Source organism: Natrix helvetica (assembly GCF_964273705.1).
Source record: "Natrix helvetica genome assembly, chromosome: 14".
Taxonomy (NCBI): domain Eukaryota; kingdom Metazoa; phylum Chordata; class Lepidosauria; order Squamata; family Natricidae; genus Natrix; species Natrix helvetica.
The window spans coordinates 10,719,856-10,743,705 of NC_138564.1; the positions used below are offsets into that span (position 1 = coordinate 10,719,856).

At 44.8% G+C, this 23,850-nt stretch overlaps 1 protein-coding gene across 7 annotated transcripts in view; it reads right to left on the reverse strand.

Moving 5' to 3' along the window:
- TAOK3 (TAO kinase 3) overlaps positions 1-23,850 on the reverse strand; it is a 75,629-nt gene that overhangs the window by 43,940 nt on the left and 7,839 nt on the right. For 5 of the 7 annotated variants that reach the window (XM_081966784.1, XM_081966783.1, XM_081966782.1 and 2 more), the window contains exons 2-9: positions 11,561-11,671; positions 8,769-8,872; positions 7,590-7,871; positions 5,808-5,879; positions 3,936-4,037; positions 2,916-2,961; positions 2,579-2,675; positions 1,598-1,711 (exon numbers count right to left, since the gene is read on the reverse strand). In XM_081966784.1, the coding sequence (XP_081822910.1) occupies positions 1,598-1,711; positions 2,579-2,675; positions 2,916-2,961; positions 3,936-4,037; positions 5,808-5,879; positions 7,590-7,709 (551 nt within the window). In that variant the 5' untranslated portion in view covers positions 7,710-7,871; positions 8,769-8,872; positions 11,561-11,671. The remainder of the gene's footprint in view (positions 1-1,597; positions 1,712-2,578; positions 2,676-2,915; positions 2,962-3,935; positions 4,038-5,807; positions 5,880-7,589; positions 7,872-8,768; positions 8,873-11,560; positions 11,672-23,850) is intronic. The other 2 variants (XM_081966779.1, XM_081966780.1) reach the window with 2 other exon arrangements.

Here is a 23,850-nt window from a genome sequence, read left to right on the forward strand (position 1 = left end):
GACTGAAGAGGCTTGGGTGGGACGTGTCAATAGGCAACTGGGCTAGATGTCGACAGGAGAAGAAGGCCCTCCAAAGTATTCCGATTATAACAATGATAGGAGTACAGTAAGGGTGTGTGTGTGTGTGTGTGTGTGTGTGTGTGTGTGTGTGTGTGTGTCTCCAAACTCGGTAAGTTCTGGACTTCAACTCCCAGAATTCCCCGGCCAGCCAATTCAATTCTTCAATCCTGGGAGTTGAAGTCCACAAAAATCTTAAAGGTTGCCAAGGTTAGAGATACTTGGGAGTAGAGCGGGAGTGTCAACATTCAAAGTGCGGGAGCCACATCCAGCCCGTGGGGTGCTTAGATCTGGCCCATGGGGCCGTCTTGGAAACAGGGAAGACCGGCTCATGGTGCCTCTGCCAGAGAAAATGGAGCTCGGGAGGGATGTCTGCAGCCCTCCCAGGCTCCATTTTTAGCCGGGATAGCCTCTTGCAACCCACTGCCAATGAAAACAGAACTCGGAGCAGGGGTGGGGGGGTTGCATGGCTCTCTTGTGCTCAGTTTTCGCTGGCAGAAGGCTGCAGGAGGTTGTCTTAGCAGAAAACGGGGCCCGTGAGCTCCATTTTTGCTGGTAGAGGGCTGCAGGAGTTTGTCTAGCTGAAATCGGGGTCCGTGAGCTCCATTTTTGCTGGTAGAGGGCTGCAGGAGGTTGTCCTAGCAGAAAACGGGGCCCATGAGCTCCATTTCTGCTGGTAGAAGGCTGCAGGAGGTTGTCCTAGCTGAAAAAGGGGCCCATGAGCTCCATTTTTGCTGGTAGAAGGCTGCAGGAGTTTGTCTAGCTGAAAACGGGGCCCATGAGCTCCATGTTTGCTGGTAGAAGGCTGCAGGAGTTTGTCTAGCTGAAAACGGGGCCCATGAGCTCCATGTTTGCTGGTAGAAGGCTGCAGGAGTTTGTCTAGCTGAAAACGGGGCCCATGAGCTCCATGTTTGCTGGTAGAAGGCTGCAGGAGTTTGTCTAGCTGAAAACGGGGCCCATGAGCTCCATTTTTGCTGGTAGAAGGCTGCAGGAGTTTGTCTAGCTGAAAACGGGGCCCATGAGCTCCATTTTTGCTGGTAGAAGGCTGCAGGAGTTTGTCTAGCTGAAAACGGGGCCCATGAGCTCCATGTTTGCTGGTAGAAGGCTGCAGGAGTTTGTCTAGCTGAAAACGGGGCCCATGAGCTCCATTTTTGCTGGTAGAGGGCTGCAGGAGTTTGTCTAGCTGAAAACGAGGTCCGTGAGCTCCATTTTTGCTGGTAGAAGGCTGCAGGAGTTTGTCCTAGCTGAAAAAGGGGCCCGTGAGCTCCATCTTTGCTGGTAGAGGTCCCCACTCACTCCGTCTCACCCATGCCCCCCCCCCCCGAGGTAAAACACAATCCTGATGTGGCCCTCAATGAAATCAAGTTTGATACCCATGGAGTAGAGGATTGATACTACCCATACATTCCCCAGTAGTTGCCAGACTACCAGGCTTGTCTGAATATTTTACTCTCTGAAATATTTGCTCTTTTGCCTGCCTGGTGCCACCAAAAGCATCTTTTGAAAGGCTGCAGGAAAAGCGCACACCGGCTTCACTTACCAGTAAGGGGTTCCCACAAAAGAATTGGCAGGAGAGGCTATAGAAGCAGAGCCGAAGTCTGCCAGTTTCACTTGGCCCGGTTCTGTTAGAAGAATATTTCCTGCTTTAATATCCCTGCAGGAAAAAAATAAAGGAGAGTTGTTTACTGCAGGTAGTTCTCGACATACAGCTAGCAACAGTTAACAGTTACAACAGCACTGAAAAAAGTGACTTAGGACCATAGTGCCATGCTCCCGTCGGAGCCTGAATCTGCAGGGGAGAGGGGGGGAACGAGCCGGAACCTGAGCCGACAAGAGATTGAGGGGGCAACTTCGTTGGCTTCAGAGGAAAATGGGGAAGGGCAGGGCCTTCCAGGATTAGGACAGCTTGTAGGCAGGGAGGAGCAGAGGCAGGATGAACATGAGAGACAAAGCGCAGACAAGGAGCAAGGACCACCCGCTCCCGATCCGAGAGCACGGAGAGTGGAGAAGAGGTGAGAACAGAGCAGATTAATCAAGCTACTCGGGAGAAGAGTGCTCTTCACAAGGCACACCCGGGGAATGAGATTTAAGGAGATTTGTCCTGCTGGATTTATTGCGCATGCACACACTGGGAACAGGCTCCACCTGTACTTCTGCCTCGCTGCTGTCTAGCTCCCTCTCTGCCTCCGATGCAGAGCCCTCATCTGAGCTTTCAGCCCCCAGGACTGGCCCATGCTCCTCCCCAACCCTCCTCACTGTCCGACGCTGCTGCCAGCTCTGCCACAGCAGAGATTGAGATAAGAGTCCCTTGGCCAGGTTCACTTAAGCAATTGTGTCAAGGAAGGTCGTAAAATGAGGCAAAACTCCCTTAACAAATTCTCACTTAGCCGCAGAAAGTTTGGGCTCAACAGTGGCTGCGCTACCTGTTACACTCACACCTCAGGAGGAAGGCAGACTGCAGGAGGCAGAGAGGAACCCATGCCAAGAAATGATAAACTAGAGAAGGATCCTCTGCTCTCACCTGTGAATTTTATAATGTGAATGAAGATACGCGAGTCCCTGCAAGGCACCGTCAGTAATGGCAGCGATCTCTACTTCCTGGAGTGGCTTTTTATGCACTGGATTGGAAGAAAAAACAGATTTTCGTTTCTAGCAACTCTTTAAGATGTGAAAACAAGGTTGAATAAAGGCAGACACGCTCCTTTCAGTGGCCCAGAAAGTTTAAAAATGCCGTTAATTCAGACGTAAGCTGACTGGCCTGGGAATTTCCAAGCTAGACATTCCGCTGAATAGATGTAATTCCCTAAAAACCTGAGCTATGTGGCCTAAAAGGCACGGTAGGAGAGCAGAAGGCTTACCTTCCAACAGATCTGAAGCAGATCCCAGGCAGTATTCCATCACTAGCTGTGAAAAGACGGAAAGAGATGGAGCCGTTAAGGAATGGTTGGCATCCTTGGTGCTCTCTGATCTGGGTTGTTTTCTTGCAGACATTTCATGACCCAGCCAGGTAACCAAATCAACGCTAGAAGGGAGTGGGGTTTGTGGAGTGGAGGAAGGAGGAGGAGGAGGAGGAGGAGGAGGAGGAGGAGGAGGAGGAGGAGGAGGAGGAGGAGGAGGAGGAGGTGGTGGTGGTGGTAAAAAAGGCCTGTGGGGTCCTTGGTGCTCTCTGAGCTTGGTGGTTTTCTTGCAGACATTTCACGACCCAACTAGGTAACCTAATCAATGCTAGAAGGGAGTAGGGTTTTGTGGAGTGGAGGAAAAGGAGAAGGGGAAGAGAAAAAGGAGGAGGAGGACGACAATCGTAGGGTCCTTGGTGCTCTCTGAGCTTGGTGGTTTTCTTGCAGACATTTCATGACCCAACTAGGTAACCTAATCAATGCTAGAAGGGAGTAGGGTTTTGTGGAGTGGAGGAAAAGGAGAAGGGGAAGAGAAAAAGGAGGAGGACGACGACAATTGTAGGGTCCTTGGTGCTCTCTGATCTGGGTTGTTTTCTTGCAGACATTTCACGACCCAACTAGGTAACCTAATCAATGCTAGAAGGGAGTAGGGTTTTGTGGAGTGGAGGAAAAGGAGAAGGGGAAGAGAAAAGGGAGGACGACGACGACAATCGTAGGGTCCTTGGTGCTCTCTGAGCTTGGTGGTTTTCTTGCAGACATTTCATGACCCAACTAGGTAATCTAATCAATGCTAGAAGGGAGCGTGGTTTGTGGAGTGGGGGAAAAGGAGAAGGGAAAGAGGAAAAGGGGAGTAAGGGTAGGAGTAGGAGTAGTCCAAGGGCTTTTGCTATTGCTACCACCTATACTGCACCTGTGTGTTTTGTTTTTCTCGTCTAAATGTAGAACCTTACATCTCAAAAACCTCACGGAAATGCAACTCACCCAGGCGGTATGTTCTTTCAAATAGCAGCCTTTGTACTCTATGGTGTTGGGGTGCTTCAGCTGTTGCAGGAAGCGTACTTCTTTGATGATATCCTGCCATTTCTGTTCATTCAAAGGGAGGGGAAAAGAAGAAGAAAAAGAAGGAAAGGAAGTTTAACGTCAAGATTCGCTTCATCGACATGCGGAGAGGCAAAGAAATATTGGGCAAAAAATTAAGACGTGATTGGAACAGATGATACAACAACATGTTGAGCTGAAGCCAGAAACATTTCTGCTGGGAATTTTACCTGAAATTTAAAATGAAGAGCATGTACATTTAATCGTTTATGTATTAACCGCAGCTAGAATTGCATTCGCACATCATTGGAATAGTGTAGAGATTCCTACTGATGAGAAGGTGATAAGGAAAATATTAGAATGTGCAGAAATGAACAGATTAATATTAGCAATGAAGGAGAAAGAGGAAACTGAATATTATACGATTTGGGAAGTATTTTTACCAATGGTTGGAGAACAAAAAAAGGAGTTTGGAAATGGAGAAGGCTAAAAAATAAGTAGATAATATATTTAGATAGAGATATAAATAAGATGAAAACTGTTGGCATGTACATGATGAGAATAATGATGTTTAATGTTAATATGATATCATGATAGAAGATATTAAGAAGAAAAATGGAGAGTTTTATAAAGTTTAAATGCTTAATATATTATAATGATAAACTTAGGGAAATAAGGTTAATATAAATGTGAAAAATATGGCAAAAGAGGAACGATGTTGCACAGAGATATTTGTACCCAGGTGACACACTGCATAAGGAAAGATGTAATGTGTATTTTTGCAACTGAAAAATAATAAAACTCTTTATATATATAAAAAAGATTCGCTTTATCGAGAAAATTCCAAAGATGACCAACTGGAAAAGGGTGGTGTGAGGGTCAAAGGTCAATGCTTTCTGCATTTTTGTTCAGATAGGTTTTATGGTAAGGAATGGCCTTGGGAGTGACATCGCTTCCCGGGCTTTAGATTACGAAAGATTAGGAAGGAATGATAATTATTCCTTATCTCTTTAAGATATAAAGATCAAAGGGCACTTATTCAAGGCTAAGAGTTGCCCAGAGCTATTAGAATAAATTATGCAATGTTTTACGGCTGGGATTAAAAGAGAAAATAAAACAGAAGTCGCCTCTAGGTGAGAAGGGTGGCACACAGATCTAGAAATGAATAAAATAATAGCGGTAGCACTTAGACTTACCGTATTTTTTGGAGTACAAGATGCACCTTTTTCCCCCCAAAAAAGAGGGTGAAAATCTGGGTGCGTCTTATACACTGAATACAACCTTCCGAGGTTGGTAAAATGAGGAGCCAGATTGTTTGGAGGCAAGAGGCTGACTCTGTAAACCGCTTAGAGAGGGCTGTAAAAGCACTGTGAAGCGGTATATAAGTCTAAGTGCTATTGCAATCTATGTGTGTCTCTCTGTCTATCTATCTATCTGTCTCTCACTGTTTCTCTCTCTCTCTCTCTCTCTCTCTTGATCTATCTGAATGCATTATTGCAGACTAACTCTGCCCACTGCCAGGAGTTCGATCTTGACCAGCTCAAGGTTGACTCAGCCTTCCATCCTTCCGAGGTTGGTAAAATGAGGACCCAGATGGTTGGGGGCAAGAGGCTGACTCTGTAAACCGCTTAGAGAGGGCTGTGAAGTGGTATATAAGTTTAAGGGCTGTTGCTATTCAAATTCATATATACATATATACCTACACACCCCCACCCACACCACTTCCTTTTTCGACAGTAGCAGCAAATAATAATATGCATCTTTAGAGCATTGGTCTGTTGCTCCATGTCGAGACGCCAAATGTGTTGTCCTTACCTCGTTAGTTTGTTTTCCGCTGTAAGACATTTTCTTGATTGCCACCACTTCGTTGGTGTGGGCATTGGTGGCCTGGAAATGGGAGAAGAAGGGAGGGGGAGAGACATAAAATTTAATAAAGGTTCTCATTTTTTTTTTCAGGAGACAACTGGGCTTTATTATTTTCTCCCTTGAAGACGTTTCACTTCTCATCCAAGAAGCTTCTTCAGTTCTGACAGGATGGTGGGGAAGGGAAGGATTTATGTTCCTTGCAGACAGCTGGTCATTTGCATCCCTTTGAGGCCGCTTGGAGGCTTATCTGTGTCCTCTGTGCGAATCTTTCCAGCAGTCTGCAATTTTTTTTCTTTCTGGAACGCTGGAAAAGCACCGGCTGAATAACCAATTTCGTTGCATTTATTTTGTACAATGACAATAAAAGCTATATATATAAAAAGAACACCACCGCTGGTGCCAGGTGCTCAAAATTAATTCTCTCAAGGGATGGGGGGGGGATGCATGAATGAAATTTCACCTTTAAATCAACTATCACTGCTACGTGTAGAAAAGATGTAGAGAATGGTTGCAGGAACTGGGTGTGTCTAGTTTAATAGAAAGAAGGACTAGGGGAGACATGATAGCAGTCTTCCAATATCTCAGGTTGCCACAAAGAAGAGGGAGCCAAGCTATTCTCCAAACCACCTCAAGGCAGAAGAAGCAGCAATGGGTGGAAACTAATCAAGGAGAGAAGCAACTTAAAACCGAGGAGAAATTTCCTGATAGTTAGAACAATTAACCAGTGGAACAGAAATTGCTTCCAGAAGTTGTGAATGCCCCAACAATGGAAGTCTTTAAGAAGATGTTGGATAGCCATTTGTCTGAAAGGGTATAGGATTTCCTGCCTAGGTAGGGGGTTGGACTAGAAGACCTCCAAGGTCCCTTCCAACTCTGCTATTGCATTATTGTATCTTCTTAGAAAGAGTCTCCCTTAAACAGTATATCTGGAGGAGAATTCTCGAAGTTCACAGATCTAGATCTAGAAGCAATTGCAGTTGGAGGAGGAGGTAACACACCTGTGTTTTTCTCAACCCTGACAACTTGAAGAGATGTGGACTTCGATTCTCAAAATGCTGAACTCCACACTGTTTCATGCTGCCAAGGTTGGGAAACACTCTACCAATATTGCTAAATTGCTTTGGAGAGAAGAGATACGGGCCACAAATGAATGCTTGAGAGGTGAGGGACAGAGGGAGAGATGGGTAGAGAAAGAGGGAGAGGAACAGGAGAAGAGAGGGAGAGAGAGAAAGGGAGAGGAGGTACAGGAGGAGAGAGAGACAGACAAAGGAAGGCATGGAGAGGGAGAGAGAGGAGGAGAGAGGGAGGAGAAGAAGAGAGGGAGAGGGGCAGGAAGAGAGACAGACAGAGAGGGAGAGGGGAGGGAGGGACAGGAGGAGAGAGAGGAAGGGAGAGAGGAAGAGGGGAAGAGACAGGTAGAAAGGAAGGAGAGATAGAGAGGAAAAGAGGGAGTAAAGGAGACAGGGGGATGGAGAGGGGAGATGGAGAGTGAGAAAGAGGGAAGAAGAGAGGAAGGGAGAGAGGAAGAGACGGAGAGGGGAAGAGGAAGGGAGAGAGGGAGCGGTGGAGGCAGGAAGAGAGAGGGGGAAGAAGAGGAAGGGAGAGGGGAAGAGGGAGGGATGGAGAGGAAAAGAGAGAGGGAGCAGGGGTGGCAGAGAGAGAGGGATGGGAGAGGAAGGGAGAGAGGAAGAGGGAGGGAGAGAGGGAGAACGGAAAGCACAAGCTACTTACGAAATAAACTGCTCCAAAACTTCCATGCCCGATTTCATGTAAACCCATGAACAGCTCCTGAGGATCATCTTTGTAGAAGAGATCGGTGATATCCGGATCTTTGGGTGCCCCTTTACGCATGTTGGGAGAGAATCAGGATCTCGCCCACACTTGAAAATCCAAGGCGGTTTCTTCCTTCATTGACGGTGGGATTTTCAAGGGCTTCAGAACCTTCCAGGCTAAAAAAACCCCACCTCTCCAAAGCGGTTAACCCAAGTTTTCTCTTTCTGGGCACGTTGAGATCTGCCGAACAAAAACTCCGCATTGGCAACAGGAAGGGCATCTGGCCAATAAACACTCAGCTTCATTCAGTTGCCCAGAATCCACCCCGCAAGGGACTATGGGGGTCATTAAAAGATTATGATAGCGACCGCGCGAAGCTACAACGGCACTGGGAAAAAAGGGACTTAGGACCGTTTTTCACACTTATGACTCTGTAGTCACGGGATCAAAATCGGCAAACTTGGCACACTGGTGCCTATTTATGACGGTTGCAGCATCCTTGGTGGGGAGGGGGGGTTTCACGTGATCCCCTTTTATGACCCTTCTGACAAGGGAAGTCAAGGGGGAAAGCCAAGTTCACTTTACAACCATGTGACTAACTTAACAACCGCAGGGATTCGCCTTTCTCGTTTTTATGTCGCTATCTCCCCTACGAGGTAACTCCGAGCGGCTTATGAAAGAAGTAAAAAAAATAATTAAAATATCAAAGCATTTAATGGATGGTCAATTAGATAAGAGCCACGGAAGATTGTTTTTATATATGACTAAGGCTGATAATTCCCCAGGGAATTTATTTATAGGGAGCCCCCTTGTGGAGTACTGTGAAGCTGTTACCATGACAACTCCACTGTGCTGTACAGTAGAAGCCATTTTATGGCAGTACAGTAGAAGCCATTTTAAGGCACAACAGGCTGTATCTTAACAGAACACACATCCCGAGGGGTGTTAGGGGTGTCTTACCCCCCACAGTATTTGTCTCCAGAGAGTAAGTAATCTGTGTACCAAGTTTGGTTGAAATTGCTCAGGGCGTTCCAGAGTTATGCTGGTACACGCACATAGACACACAGCCATTTTTATATATATAGAAGAAGATTACGGTTCCGAGACTCGTTTAAGGAAAGACTCTGAAATACTCACAATGGAAGAATGGTTGCTGAAGAAGTCAAAACTGACAGGGATGACAAAAATTGACTTGATTACAGAAAGATCAACCATTTATCAGGGCCTAGAAACTTCTTTTGCTAAAAAGAGAGCGAGAGGGAGAGAGAGGGAGAGAGAGAGAGAAATGAACTTATAATTATTGGGCTTGAGGACTAGAAAGGGTAGAATATCTCAACTCTTCTCTATCAATAAAATTTTAAAGCCTAGTTATTCGGTCATAATCGACCAAAGTCCATTGAGACTTACCAGCAATAACATCTATATTTTGAACTTAATCAAATAAGCTAACTTTGTATTCCTTTCCTTCCCTTTTAAGATCAAAGGTTATCGGATGGGATCGCTCCCCAATTAAATGTAATAGGTTCATTCAAACCGCTTTAAAAGACCCATTGACATGACATTTTTTTTGGTCTCCTTTCAAATATTTGTCAGGTAGTCCTCGACGTACGACCACAACTGAGCCCCAAATATCCGTGGGTCAGTGAGACAGTTAAGGGAGTTTTGCCCCATTTTACGACCTTTCCTGCCACCGCTGTAAAAGCGAATTGTTGCAGTTCTTAAGTTAGTCACACCGATTGTTAGGTGAATCAGATTCTCCCATGGATTTTGCTCGTCCGGAGGTCTCAAGAGGGGATCGCACAACCCAGCGACTGTCGTAAGTTCGAGTCAGTGGCCAAACGTCCCAGTTTGGATCATATGACCGTGGGGATCTTGCAACGGTCGTTAAGTGTGAAAAATGGTCCCAAGTCTTTGTTTTCAGGGGCTTTGTAGCTTTTGAACGGTCAGTAAGCAACCTTTTGCCAAGTCCATGTGTTGTTTTTATCTTGTTAAGCATTACCTCTCCCAAATTATATTTTTAAGAAAAAAAATCCTCAAATGACCTACAGACATCTGTGCTTCGCCTGGGGATGCAAGCTACAAGATGCCGGGATGCTGAAGGCCCAAGTAAAAAATGAAATGACATCAACCGTCCCAACGGGAGTGACTCATTTCGACAGATATGCATTTGAATGGGAGAAATGGGGGGGGGAGGGGAATCAGGATATTTTGGAAAACACGAGAGAGGAAAGGGCTGCAAAACGCTTCCAGAGGAAAGGAGAAGATGGCCGCTAAGACAGACAATTTGTGGGATCAGTCAAAGAGGGGGAGTAGAATGTTTAACTCCTTAGCATCAGAGCGTGTGAATATCAGGCAACTGGCAGTTGGAACAGAGTTCTTTTCAGGTGGGGAGGGGGAGTAGAACTCCTTAGCATCGATGCTAAGCCTAACTCCTTAACGCCTAACTCCTAAGTCTAACTCGATGCGTGTTAATATAATACCATAGAAGAAATACTGATGATCTGATGGTCATTTCGAAAAAAATCCTTTCTTAGCGATCACCTAGAAGCCAAGAGGAATATACAGGCCAAATTTCAGATTTGTAGGCTTTACGGTTCTGGAGATTTCCTGATGAGTGAGTGGTACTTGCCTTTTATATATACAGATTGCGTTTCTTTCATTTCATTTTTTTTTTAAAAGGAGAAACAGAATTTTGGAGATGTCCTCATATACGGAACATGCATTTTATTAGTTGTGAGTTCATCTGGTTTTTAATTATCTCATTCTCCCCCGGAAATGGTTTCTCCTGTTTCCAGGAAGGGAAAAAAATCTCCTGAGAAGAATCCTACAATGAGGACTTCTTTAGGTACAGTCGGCTTAACAACAGATCGTTTAGTGTCTGTTCGAAGTTAAAGCGGAACTGGGAAAATTGTTTCCTATTTACAACCGTTGCAGTATAGAATAAGGAACAGGAGAGGACAGGACAGAATAGAATAAGAATTAATAGAATTAGAATTGAATAGAAAAGAGAAGAGAGAAATAGAATAGAATAATAGAATAGAATAGAACAGGGGAGGGGAGGGGAGGGAGGAGGAGAGGAGATGAGAAGAAAAGAGAAGAGAGAAATAGAATGGAATGGAATAGGACAGAACAGAATAGAATAAGAATTAAGAGAATTAGAATTTAATAGAATAGAGAAGAGAAGAAAAAATGGAATGGAATGGAACAGAATAGAACAGAATAAGGAAATAAGGAAGGAGAATAGAATGGAATGGAATGGAATAGAATAGGACAGAACAGAATAGAATAAGAATTAATAGACTAGAATTAGAATTTAATAGAATAGAGAAGAGAAGAAGAGAGAATGGAATGGAATAGAATAAGGAAAGAAGGAAGGAGAATAGAATGGAATGGAATAGATCTTTATTGTTACTTTAAATATACATTAATCAGCATACATTAAAATGGTCCTCACAGTTACGACCGTTGCAGGATTCCCCATGGTCACATGATTAAAATTCAGATGTTTGGCACCTGACTCCTATTTATGACGGCTGCAATGTCCCGGGGTGGTGCGATCCCCTTTTAGCGACCTTCTGACAAGCCACGTCAATGGGGAAGCCAGATTCAACCTTAACAAACCGCGTTACTAACTAAACAGCTGCAGTGATCCGCTTAACAACGGTGGCAAGGAAGGCCGTAAAGTGGGGCCCAAAACTCACTGAACAGCTGTCTCATTTAGCAACATAAATTAGCACGGCTCCATTGCGCTCCTGTATCCCAAATGTGGTCAAGAAGCAAACTCCAGAAGGGATTAAGAAAGGATGTGGATGAAGATCGTATTTGTCTTGAAGGTTCAGATAGCGACAGAAATCTGGGGATCCCTTGTGATCATAAGTCGAGGACTCCCTGGAACAGCAGCAAGACCTACGCTCACATTCGTCACCTACCTGGGACAACTATGGCATTAAACACAGTCTACGGCTTAAATGCATTTTGGCAAAAGGTCAGGATTTTTCTTCCGGAGTTCCGGTTGGCTCTCTGTACGCTGATTTTCTGACCTGCAAGAGAAGAAGAAAGCAGCCAGAATTAAAATAAGAAATACACGGTACAACGTCTTTTAGATTCCCCCCCCCTTTTTTTACATTATTATAAAGGTTTTCATTAGATATTAAAAACATTGGACATAGTGTGACATTTCTGGCATAAACGTTTCCGTATAGTGATTAGATCTTATAACAACTACATTTTATATCCATTACATAGGTGTGTGTAGTCAGTCAGATTATCGGTCTGTTGATCCTTTCTTTTATATGCCGTATTTTTCAGAGTATAAGACGCACCGGAGTGTAAAACGCACCAAGGTTTTGAAGAGGCAAATAAAAAAAGGTTTCGCACTCTGCAAACCTCCCCAAAATGGCGCATTTTTCGCGAAAATGGGCCTGTTTCCCCCCCCTCCAAAAAGGCATGAATAGCCTCTAGGGGGGCTTGTAGAGTGCTCCTGGGGAGAGGGGGAAACAAGCAAAAAAACGGCCCATTTTTCGTGAAAATGGGGCTGGGTTTTTTTTTTGAAATTTTTAAAAATTTTAATTAAACAAAAACACACAAAAAAAGAATCATCCTTCATTACATCTTGTAGAAAGCGGGTCGATTGGTTACAAATAACTTTCGTGCGTTTCTTCCACAGTCATTACTTATAGTTCATATTAGATTATACACTTTAAATCAAAAACCTTAGGCAGGAGACCCTCCACCACTTCAGACAAATGGCTACCCATTCTCTCCTGAAAAACGTCCAGTCTTGGGAGCATTCACAACTTCTGGTGGCAAGCCGTCCCACTGTTCTCACCGTTGGGGAAACCCCTCCTCAGTTCTAGGTTGCTTCTCTCCTGGATGGGTTTCCAGCCGTGGCTTCTTGCCTTGGTTCCCGTCGACTGCAATTTTGCTTTGAAATCTCGTGCTTTTCTCTTTCCCAAAGGATGCTTCTAGAAAGGGCCTGTGGCCAGACAAGCGTTTGCAAAGCATCTGACGATGTGACTAAGGATGAATGCAGAGAGGGGTCTGCCCACACTCTTTGGCTTGGTGCGGAAGCCATGCAAACCATGATGTACCCACCAAGTCATTGTCCTTTCCTCCAGTTTCTCCCCCCCCCCCCACTTCAGATTTGCTGGGGGTGGACATCTTTCCAAAAGCATGAGTCAGACTTACATTCTTCCATCTTACTCATCCCCGGGGAGTTTTGAGACAGGCGGAAGCTACAGGCACAGACCTGCTGTCAACCCTGAAGCTGGCCCAACTGGGGCCATTTTCCTTCTTGGGAGCTCTCTGGGGGGATTTCTCCTCTCATCGCTTTTAGAGGGTCATTGAGGCCACTTGGAGGTTTTATCAGTATCCCAAAGGTGCTTTTTCAAGAGGAAACTGGACTTTCTGTTTTTTTTTTCTTCGAAGACATTTCGCTTCTCATCCAAGGAGCTTCTTCAGCTCTGGACAGGATGGTGGGGAATGGAGGGATTTCTACTCCTTGTAGGCAGCTGGTCATTTGCATCCTTTTGGAGGGTCGTTGAGGCCACTTGGAGGTTTTATCAGTATCCCAAAGGTGCTTTTTCAAGAGGAAACTGGACTTTCTGTTGTTGTTTTTTCTTCGAAGACATTTCGCTTCTCATCCAAGGAGCTTCTTCAGCTCTGGACAGGATGGTGGGGAATGGAGGGATTTCTACTCCTTGTAGGCAGCTGGTCATTTGCATCCTTTTGGAGGGTCGTTGAGGCCACTTGGAGGTTTTATCAGTATCCCAAAGGTGCTTTTTCAAGAGGCAACTGGACTTTCTGGTTTTTTTTCTTTGAAGACATTTCGCTTCTCATCCAAGGAGCTTCTTCAGCTCTGGATAGGATGGTGGGGAACGGAAGGATTTCTATTCCTTGCAGGCAGCTGGTCATTTGCATCCTTTTGGAGGGTCGTTGAGGCCACTTGGAGGTTTTATCTTTGTCCTCAGGGTCACCTGAGTGGTGCAAATGGGTGTGGAGCCTTCTCGGAAATGTGATGTTGTAGACTGGTGATAGATGATGTCATCTTGTCTGAAACGGTATAGGGTTTCCTGCCTAGGCAGGGGGTTGGACTAGAAGACCTCCAAGGTCCCTTCCAACTCTACTATTGTATTGTATTGTATTGTATCTCCCTCCCCGTCTGTTGAGACAGGGCTGTTCAGTTTTGACCCAGATGGCCTCTTTCACCCCTCTTTCAAACCAGCGGTCCTCTCTGTCCAAAGTATGGACTTTGCTTTCTTCAAAAGAATGGCCTTTGTTGGTTAAATGCAGATGGGCTGCTGAATCTTGTCCCGTTGCTATGTTGCGCCATGTGAATGTGAAGTGACTGTTTTGTTTCCCCAATGGACAGATTTGCACTTGGCTCTCTGCATATACCAAGGAATATAAATCCTTCTATTCGCTGAAGAAGCTCCTTGGCTGAGAAGCTAAATGTCTTCGAAGAAAAATCCCAAAGTCCACTTGCCGCTTGAAAAAAAGCACCTTTCGGGCAACTATGACCTGGTTGTCTCCAGACTCCACAGACTCTCCACAGACTAGAAAACCTGTTTTATAATCTGTGAAGATGAATACTTCAACACAAATTCCAGACACCTTCCTGTCCAATCCGGGAATACGGAAGAGTTTGCATTAGCTCCACGGAGGTGAGAGACTATTAACAGAGAAACAATCATTATTAGCAAGTCTCACGCCTACCTGCTGCCAAAAACAAGTGTTGGCTGCTTACTCTCGGGGAAGCTTCCTATTTCATTTTCACGGTTTATTATTATTCTAAACGTCTCGGTCAATCAATCTGCTCAACAAACAGAAAGGTGAAAAAGTGGACTGGTGGGGTGGGGTGGGGGAGCGGAATTACCCTGATGGGAAGACTTTGAAGTCTGTCAGATGCCTTCAGAAATATCACGGACAACTTCACCGACCCAGGGGGCAGTACAATACAATACAATAGCAGAGTTGGAAGGGACCTTGGAGGTCTTCTAGTCCAACCTCCTGCCTAGGCAGGAAACCCTATACCGTTTCAGACAAATGGCTATCCAACATCTTCTTAAAGACTTCCAGTGTTGGGGCATTCGCCAACTTCTGGAGGCAAGCTCTTCCACTGATTAATTGTTCTCCTGGGGCACCTATATTTGCCTTCATTTGTGAGATCTAACCCTGGATTATCGACTCTTGTGACTACTACAGCAACGGAGAAAGTGTGTACCCAGCTTACAACATTCCTGCTTTAAAAACTCTTTCCCCAAATCCACCGAGATTGGAACAGAATGTTTGGTGATCTTAAGCAAAGCAGAGAGGAATGTAAACTGGGAAGGAAAGAATTGTTAACAGGCCGTCTATTCATGCATCTTCCAAGAGCCAACAAATTTTTGACTCCAGCTCAACCTTGAGGGTGTGGTAGTTATGCAGTATTATCAGCAGAGTGAAGTGTCCAGATATTATGACTCTTTCCATTACTGGTCAATCTCTCCCCGACATTTGACCAAATCTGCATGAACAGTTTTCCTGAACCCTCCAGCAAAATATTTCAACTCCCAGATGGATTAATGGGGGCAGAGAAACAACCACTGCAACGGAGAGCAACTTTCTTTACAAGGAGTTTGCTCGGCCTTACTCTGAAGAAGTGTTTTGTCAACCTTGGTGACTTCAAGACCCGTGGACTTCAACACCCAGGATCCCTCAGCCAGCATGCTGCATGTTTCTCAAACTTGGCAACTTGAAAAGGTGTGGACCTCTAAGCCTTCGTCACTTTAAGACGTCTGAACTTCAACTCCCAGAATCCCCCAGTCGGCATGCTTTAAGTTCCTTAACCTTGGCAACTTGGGGCTGCTGATTCTGTTCTACAGAGGAACGATTGAGCCTCTCATCTGCACCTCCATAACTGCCTGGATTGGTTCTGCAACCCAACAAGACAGACAGAGACGTCAGAGGAGAATCAGAACTGCAGAAAAAACAATGGCTGCCTACCTGCCTTCCATTGAGGACCTGTACACACTGCACGAGTCAAAAAGAGGGCTGTGAAAATATTTACAGACCCCTCGCATCCTGGACATAAATTGTTTCAACTCCTACCCTCAAAGTGATGCTATAGAGTATTGCACACCAGAACCACTTAACACAAGAACAGTTTTTCCCCGAACGCCATCACTCTGCTAAACAAATAATTCCCTCACCACTGTCAAACTATTTACTAAATCTGCATTACTATTACTATTAGTCTTCTCATCGTTCCTATCACCCTTCTCGTCCCACTTAGGAATGCAGGACTGTAACTGTTGCTTGTATCCTTATGATTTATATAGATTGTTTCCTAGTATGATTTGATTGCTTATTTGTATCTATGACTATCATTAAGTGTTGTACTTTGTGATGCCTGACAAATGTATCTTTTCTTTTATGTACACTGAGAGCATATGCACCAAAGACAAATCCCTTGTGTGTCCAATCACGCTTGGCCAATAAAGAATTGAATTCTGTTCTGTTCTGTTCTGTTCTATTCTTCTCTACTCTACTCTATTTATATTTTTATTCTATGTATATTTATACTGATTGTTTCCTGATTGCTTATTTGCAATCTATGACTATCGTTGTTGTACCTAATGATTCGTGATGAATGCATCTTTCCTTTTATGTACACTGAGAGCATATGCACCAAAGACAAATTCCTTATGTGTCCAATCACACTTGGCCAATAAAGAATTCTGTTCTGTTCTGTTCTGTTCTACTCTACTCTACTCTATTTCTGCTCTATTTATATTGATATTGTTTCCTGATTGCTTATTTGTATCGTATGACCATCATTAAGCATTGCAACTTATGATTCGTGGCAAATGTATCTTTTCTTTTACGTACACTGAGAGCATTTGCACCAAAGACAAATTCCATGTGTGTCCAATCACACTTGGCCAATAAACTATTCTATTCTATTCTATTCTATTCTATTCTATTCTATTCTATTCTATTCCATTCCATTCCACTCCACTCCATTCATCTCTACTGTATACTATCTATTCTATTGAAAAGATGTGGCCTTCTCATCTTCGTCCCTTTTAAGATGTGTGGACTTCAACTCCCAGAATCCCCCAGCCAGCTGATGCCACCCACCGTATCATGCAACTTACAGGAAATGAACAAGAGGACCTGGCTTTGGGGAGGGGGAGGGGGGAAGGAGGAAAAAGGGAGGGGGGTACAGTCACGGGGGAGGGAAACAAATGCCTGTCTGTGATTCCAATACTGCTTTTACTTATAGGCAGAGTGCCGATGACAGAGAACCAGCTGGAAAATTAATATGTTGACATGTAGATCCAAAATATTATGACAATGTCAGCCGACTTCATCTTGATAGCATATGCATAAGTGCAGTCACTGCAGACAGAATTGGGCCCGTTTCAAAAATCTAACAGTTGCTATCGCTGTTTCGAGACGATGAGCGCAGCAATTAATTTCTCAACCGATCTATCACTAAAGAGAAAAATGCCAGGGAATGTTAGCTCCTGTGATTTGGGTTCTCCTTTATTGACGGGTGGATTTAAGAGAGCTAACATATTGTTTTTCGCTTCGCAGCCTAAAAGGGGGACCAACAAGGGACTTCGAAATTACAAAGCTAAAATTTGGGGTGGGGGGGAGCTTATTTTAAAACTTGGCAGGAGGAGAGAAATAAACCGTGCGAGGAAGGCACAAAAGCTAGGCAGAAATGGTATAGGGTTTCCTGCTTAAGCAGGGGGTTGGTCTAGAAGACCTCCAAGGTCCCTTCTAACCCTAAACCAAGAAAAGAGAGCTGCAAAATGGTTATCGCCAATTAAGAGGCAGAGAAATTGAAAGGTGAGTGATCATCAAAACGAGTTTTGAAACTGGACAGAGGGCTAAACAAGAAGCTTCCGATGGAACGAAGTGAATTAGAAATAAAAGGGTAAAATCAAATGAGGAAGACAGAAGAAGGGTTTTAGAGATTTGCATGGACAAGATAATAATATACTAAAAAATGGAAACTGAAGCAAATGCTTGCAGGTTTTAACGTCCAAGAAAAAAGCGGATGAAAAGGAAACCTAAATGAAACTTCAATTGGAGAATTGTAAGGCTGCAGGTGTAGACGGTATAAAAACAAAAGAAATATTAAAAGAAGGTTTCACAACCTTTTTTTTACTATGAATGCGCCCATATTTGGGTCTCAGGGAATCCTTGTATAACAACTATTCTATCTACAGATAGCATTGTACAACACACAGTTTAAAAATGATTTTTTAAATGGCACGCCCACCAAGACAAGCAACGCCCACCAGGCCATGCCCACAGAACTGGCAGTAAAAAAAATTGAATTCCACCGCTGATCCAAACACTGGGTTTTCATCTCAAGATTAAGTGGGACTGGGCCGTCCAGTCACAAAACCAGTTTGGGATTATTGGCCTTTTGGGGAAAAGCATAAAAATCAAGTGCTACACACCACCATCGCGGACGTTCAGGATTTGGCCCAAACCGATGGAGGCATGCACACCTGAAAACGAACTGCCATGGATCTGAACAGATGGCAGGCCCTGTGGCTATCATTAGAGGGCGAGCAAATGCGATTAAACCAACCACACTCTCTGGCTGCTACGTTATAGGAGGCCTCGTAATAATCTGGGGACTCTTAAGATGCCTTTGGAGGCTAAAAGCTAAGCATAGCGGAGACCAGTCATAGCAAACTTTTTTTCCCTTGGGTGCCGAAAGCACCCTTGTGCGCGCGGAGTACACAAGCGCGTGCCAACACCCATAATGCAATGCCCCTCCCGGTGCATTCGTGTGTAAACCCCCCCTGTTGTGTGTGCAAACCCCCCCCCTTTGTTGGTATTGTCTTTCGTGGCGCACTCGCTTCCACGCCAAAGGACGGTTTGAATCACTGAGCAACCTCCGACTTTTCAAAGTTCTACCTAATGCCAAGAGCAACATTCGAGGGGTTGCCCCAAAGAAGAGGGAGTCAAACTATTCTCCAAAGCACCCAAAGGCAGAAATTAGCAGCAATGGATGGAAACTAATCAAGGAAAGAAGCCACTTAGAACTAAGGAGAAATTTCCTGACAGTCAGAACAATTAATCGGCGGAACAACTGGCCTCTAGAAGTTGTGAATGCCCCAACACTGGAAGTTTTTAAGAAGAGACTGGAGAACCATTTGTCTGAAGTGGCGTAGGGTTTCCTGCCTAGGCAGGGGGTTGGACTAGAAGACCTCCAAGGTCCCTTCCAACTCTGTTATTGCATTATCTCTATACCCCCCTCCCCTGATTAGCCTAAACACAACTTTTACCTAAAGAGCAGCTGAACATCTTGCTAAAAAAAAGGTAAAGTTTCCCCTCGCACATATGTGCTAGTCGTTCCCGACTCTAGGGGGCGGTGCTCATCTCCGTTTCAAAGCCGAAGAGCCTGCGCTGTCCGAAGACATCTCTATAGTCATGTGGCCGGCATGACTCAATGCCAAAGGTGCACAAAACGCTGTTCCCTTCCCATCAAAGGTGGCTCCTATTTTTCTACTTGCATTTTTTACACGCTTTCGAACTGCTAGGTTGGCAGAAGATGGGACAAGTAAAGGGAGCTCACTCTGTTACGCGGCGCTAGGGATTCGAACCGCCGAGCTGCCGACCACCTTTCTGATCAACAAGCTCAGCGTCTTAGCCCCTGAGAAGTACGTCAAAGTTGTTCGATAGCTGTAATATTTTCTTGTGGTAACTGGGGAGGGGGGGAGGATTATTAAATAAATTCTAATGCAAGAATTCCAGGACGATAGAAAACTTTCCCAGATCTATTCTGCTCCTCTCTTGTTTACTTAGGCGAATTATATCCAAGTTTTCGATTACAAGGAAGGGGTCTCAAGGAAGCTACACCATTAAAAACACACACACACACACACACAACCCAAAAGGTTACCGTCTTCAACTCCTAAGCTAGCCTGGCAAAAGAGACGCCTCTTTGCAGATTTTCTAGAAGCGAAGGTTTATAAAAAAATAAAATAAAAAAAAACGGCTCTCAATTGAAACTCTGCTGCCTACACATACATACATCCATGCAGTTTTCCTAGCAACGAAAAAATAAATAAATAAAAATCGAGGGTTTTTTTTTGTTAGCGCTGTCTTTTTTTTTCCCCCCCAAAAAAAATTTATTTTACAGGCTGCGTTCTTTGACTTCCCATTCTAGCTTTTAGTTTTTTAAAAAACAAACTAAAAATAATAAAAAAAAAATACTTGCAGAAATGGAAGGGAGCCTGAGAATTTTAGCACGTTCTCTTCATTCTCCCCCCCCACCCCCACCTAAAAAAAATCACAGCAAAATAATAGGACGAGCCACCATCCCGGATATATATATATATATATATCTTTTTTTATTTAAAAAAATGCAAGTTGCCCTAAAAATAAAAAAGGTTAAGTTTTCAAGTATTCGCCGCGATGCTTTCTGAAAGAAATTGGGGGTGGGGGGGGGAAGAGCAGGGTTCGAAACTTGCTCGGTTGGATGTTTCTCAAACCCAAGATTCTTTAGCTCTGCTTTCGCACGTCCTAAATGATGGATTACGGCAGGTTAAAGAAAAGGGGAGGGGGGGTTAAAAAAAATGCGACGTGTTACTGGTGCAAAATGTAAACAACGACCATGTTGGGGTTGTTGTTGTTGTTTTTTTTAAATCCAGAAACTAACCAATAGTTACACTCACCCCGTATTTATCGACTCAGCCAGTCAGATACCAATGAAATAGACCAAGCCCCTTCCTCAAATCCTCCACAAGGGGGAGGGGGGAAGGAGGAGGGGGGGGAGACATCTCCGGGAGGAGAATTCGAGAGTTCAAGCCCCTTCCCCAGATTTCTTCCCTTCCCCCCCCCCCCTTAAAAAAAAAAGTAAAGTAACATACCCATCCAGTTTGCTGGCAATCTCTCTCCTGGAAGAGCTGGCAAGAACGGGGGGGGGGGGAAGCACCGGGGGGGGGGGGGGACGACAAAATAAGGAAACCCCCCCCTGCACACAGACAACGTACACAATCCTTATGCACCAGCATCTGCAACCACAGAGTCTCAAGCTTGCAGTGAGATAACTTCAGATGCTAAAAATAACCAGCCGGTTGCAATTCCCCCTGTATGTAGCTGGGCAGAAGCTGTTCCTTTTTCTCTCTCGCCCCCCCCCCATATCCCCATCCCTCCCCCCCCACCAGCCGCTGGCTTTCCATCAAAAAGCTAAATTTAGGGGAGGGAGGGGGGACAACATAGACCCGGGAAGGCCCCTGGGAGGACTCCCCATAGGAAAGATGATGGAGGGGAAGGGGGGGGGGGGAAGGATAGGTTCTTTTAATGCATGGCACAATTTTGGGGATGGGGGGGAGAGAGAGAGAGAGAGTGAATCGGTCAGGATGTGACTCATGCTTTTACCTTCAGGCCTGCTTGGCTTTCTGCAGGGATGCCACCCCCTCCCCTTCTGCTAATATAGGACAGCTGCCGAAATCCAGCTGCCCACCCCCACCGTGTGAAGAGTGGACGGAACAGGGGTGCCCCAACTCTTCACCCCGTCGAGGCTGTGCGTCAAGTTTCAGATTATCCACAAACATTTATGGGAGCAATAATCATCATCATAATAATAAGAGGAGGAGGAGGAAGAGCGAGAAGAGGAAGAAGAGGAGGAGGAAAAAGAAGAGGAGGAGGGAGGAGGAAGAAGAGGAAGAAGAGGAAGAAGAGGAGGAAGAAGAAGGAGAAGAGGGGGGAGGAGGAGGAGAAGGAGGGAAGAGGAGGAAGAAGAAGATGGGGGAATAGAAGGTGGAGGCGGAGGAGAGGAGGAGGAAGAGAAGAAAAGAAGAAGAAGAGAGGGGGAAGGAGGAGGAGGGAGAAGGAAGAAACAGAAGAAGGAGGGGGGAGGAGGAGGGAGGAAACAGAAAAAGAAGAGGAGGGGGAGGAGGGAGGAGGCGGGAGAAGGAGGGGGGAGAAGGAGGAGGAAGAGGAGGGAGAAGGAGGAGGAGGAGGAGAAGAGAGAAGGAGGAAGAGGAGTTCTCAACTTAGGACCAAGCACAGTTGATTAATAATTCATAAATTGATATTTATACATGTATAAATATATATTTATATATTTAAAAAGTCAGAAATTAGCTAAGTGACTTTTGCTCCACGTTGCTCCTCCAGATGGCGGGCAAGAGAAGGATTTATACTCCTTGCAGACAGCTGGTCAATTGCATCCTTTGAGAGGGTTGTTGAGGCCACCTGAAGCTTTGTCCATGCCCTCGGGGTCTCCTGAGTTGTGCAAATAGGTGTGGAGGCTTTTAGCCATTCCGAGAAGGCTCCACACCCATTTGCACTGCTCAGTGACCTGAGGACAAGCCTCCAAGTGGCCTCAACAACTCTCTCAAAGGATGCAAATGACCAGGAGTATCAACCCTTCCCTTCTTCACCATCCAGACAGAGCTGAAGAAGCTTCTTGGATGAGAAGCGAAACATCTTCAAAAGAAAAAACAAGATAGTCCAGTGGCCTCCTGAAAAAAAGCACCTTTGGCACATTTGTTTGGGATGGTATAAGGCTATACTATACTGTAAATATATTCTATATTGTAATTCTATTCTATTCTATTGCTATTCTATATTCTGTTCTGTTCCGTTCTGTTCCATTCTTCTATTCTATTCTATTCTATTCTATTGCTTCTTCTTTTTTAAATAGAATGTTCTTATTTTGGTTAGCTGCCTGGAGTCCAGAAATGCTTGGCAACTGACTGATTTAGGACTAGGGTGGAGTGGTACAGTGGCCTAGAGTTGGATTTGTTCGGGATAGTATAAGGACTCCTACCTTGGGCAGAGAGTTGGACTAGAAGACCTCTAACATCCCCTCCACTCCATTGATTCTATCACTTTAAGCAATGTGTTTTACAGGGCAGATACTCCTTCCTTAAACAAGGTTCAGAAGATATGAATGGTATAAATCTTCCAAGTGGCCTCAATGACTCTCTAAAAAGGATGCAAATGACTAGTTGTCTGCAAGGAAGATAAATCCACCAAGTGGCCTCAATGACCCTCTAAAAAGGATGCAAATGACCAGCTGCATGCAAGAAATATAATTTCTCCAAGTGGCCTCAATGACCCTCTAAAAAGGATGCAAATGACCAGCTGCCTGCGAGGAATATAAATCCTCTAAGTGGCCTCAATGACCCTCTCAAAGGATGCAAATGACCAGCTGCCTGCAAGGAATATAAATCCTCCAAGTGGCCTCAATGACCCTCTCAAAGGATGCAAATGACCAGCTGCCTGCAAGCAATATAAATCCTCCAAGTGGCCTCAATGACCCTCTCAAAGGATGCAAATGACCAGCTGCCTGCAAGGAATATAAATCCTCCAAGTGGCCTCAATGACTCTCTAAAAAGGATGCAAATGACCAGCTGCCTGCGAGGAGTATAAATCCTTCCACTCCCCACCATCCAGTTGGAGCTGAAGAAGCTTCTTAGATGAGAAGCGAAACATCTTCAAAAGAAAACAAAAACAAGAAAAGTCCAGTTGCCTCCTGAAAAAGGCCCTTTGGGATAAAATTGAGGTGACTACGTCAATCATGGGCAAATCCAGGAAAGACTGCAGGAATGAACCAAATTTTATAGCTGCGGAACAAAGAACAAAGCACCAATGATGACAGGTGGCGAGATTATATGCCAAATAAGAGAAATATTAGAGCATGGAGCATTTGGAAGAAAAAAACAGGCAATGGGGAGTACGATTGCCAACGCAGGACTGTATATGTATATCGAATTTTATTTCCGCTTTCAGAATCAGCTGGAGGAAGTGGTTATGTTTTTTTAGTCAAACTTTATCCCACCCTTCCTCTGGGGAACTAAAGTCATGACACAGCTCTCCTACGCACAGCACACATGGGTGTGCAATTATTTTATCCCCATAAAAGGGAGATGGAGTCAAGATGCATGCACGAGCCAAGGTTTTATCTCCGATTTTCCCCGTCTTTTAAGGCCAAAAAAAAAGGGGGGGGGGCTGTGAAAATGCGCCAGGATGAAATGAATTCATAAAATTACATTTTGAGCAGGGAGTCCTCCAATTATGGCCACGACGGGGCCCAACATTTCTGTTGCTAAGCGAGACAGCTGCTAAGTGAATCCCCCCCCCCATTTTATATAGGGGACTGGAGGCTAAAATATATAAAGAACGGTTGCTGGAACTGGGTATGTCTAGTTTGATGAAAAGGAGGACTAGGGGAGACATGATAGCAGTCTTCCAATAT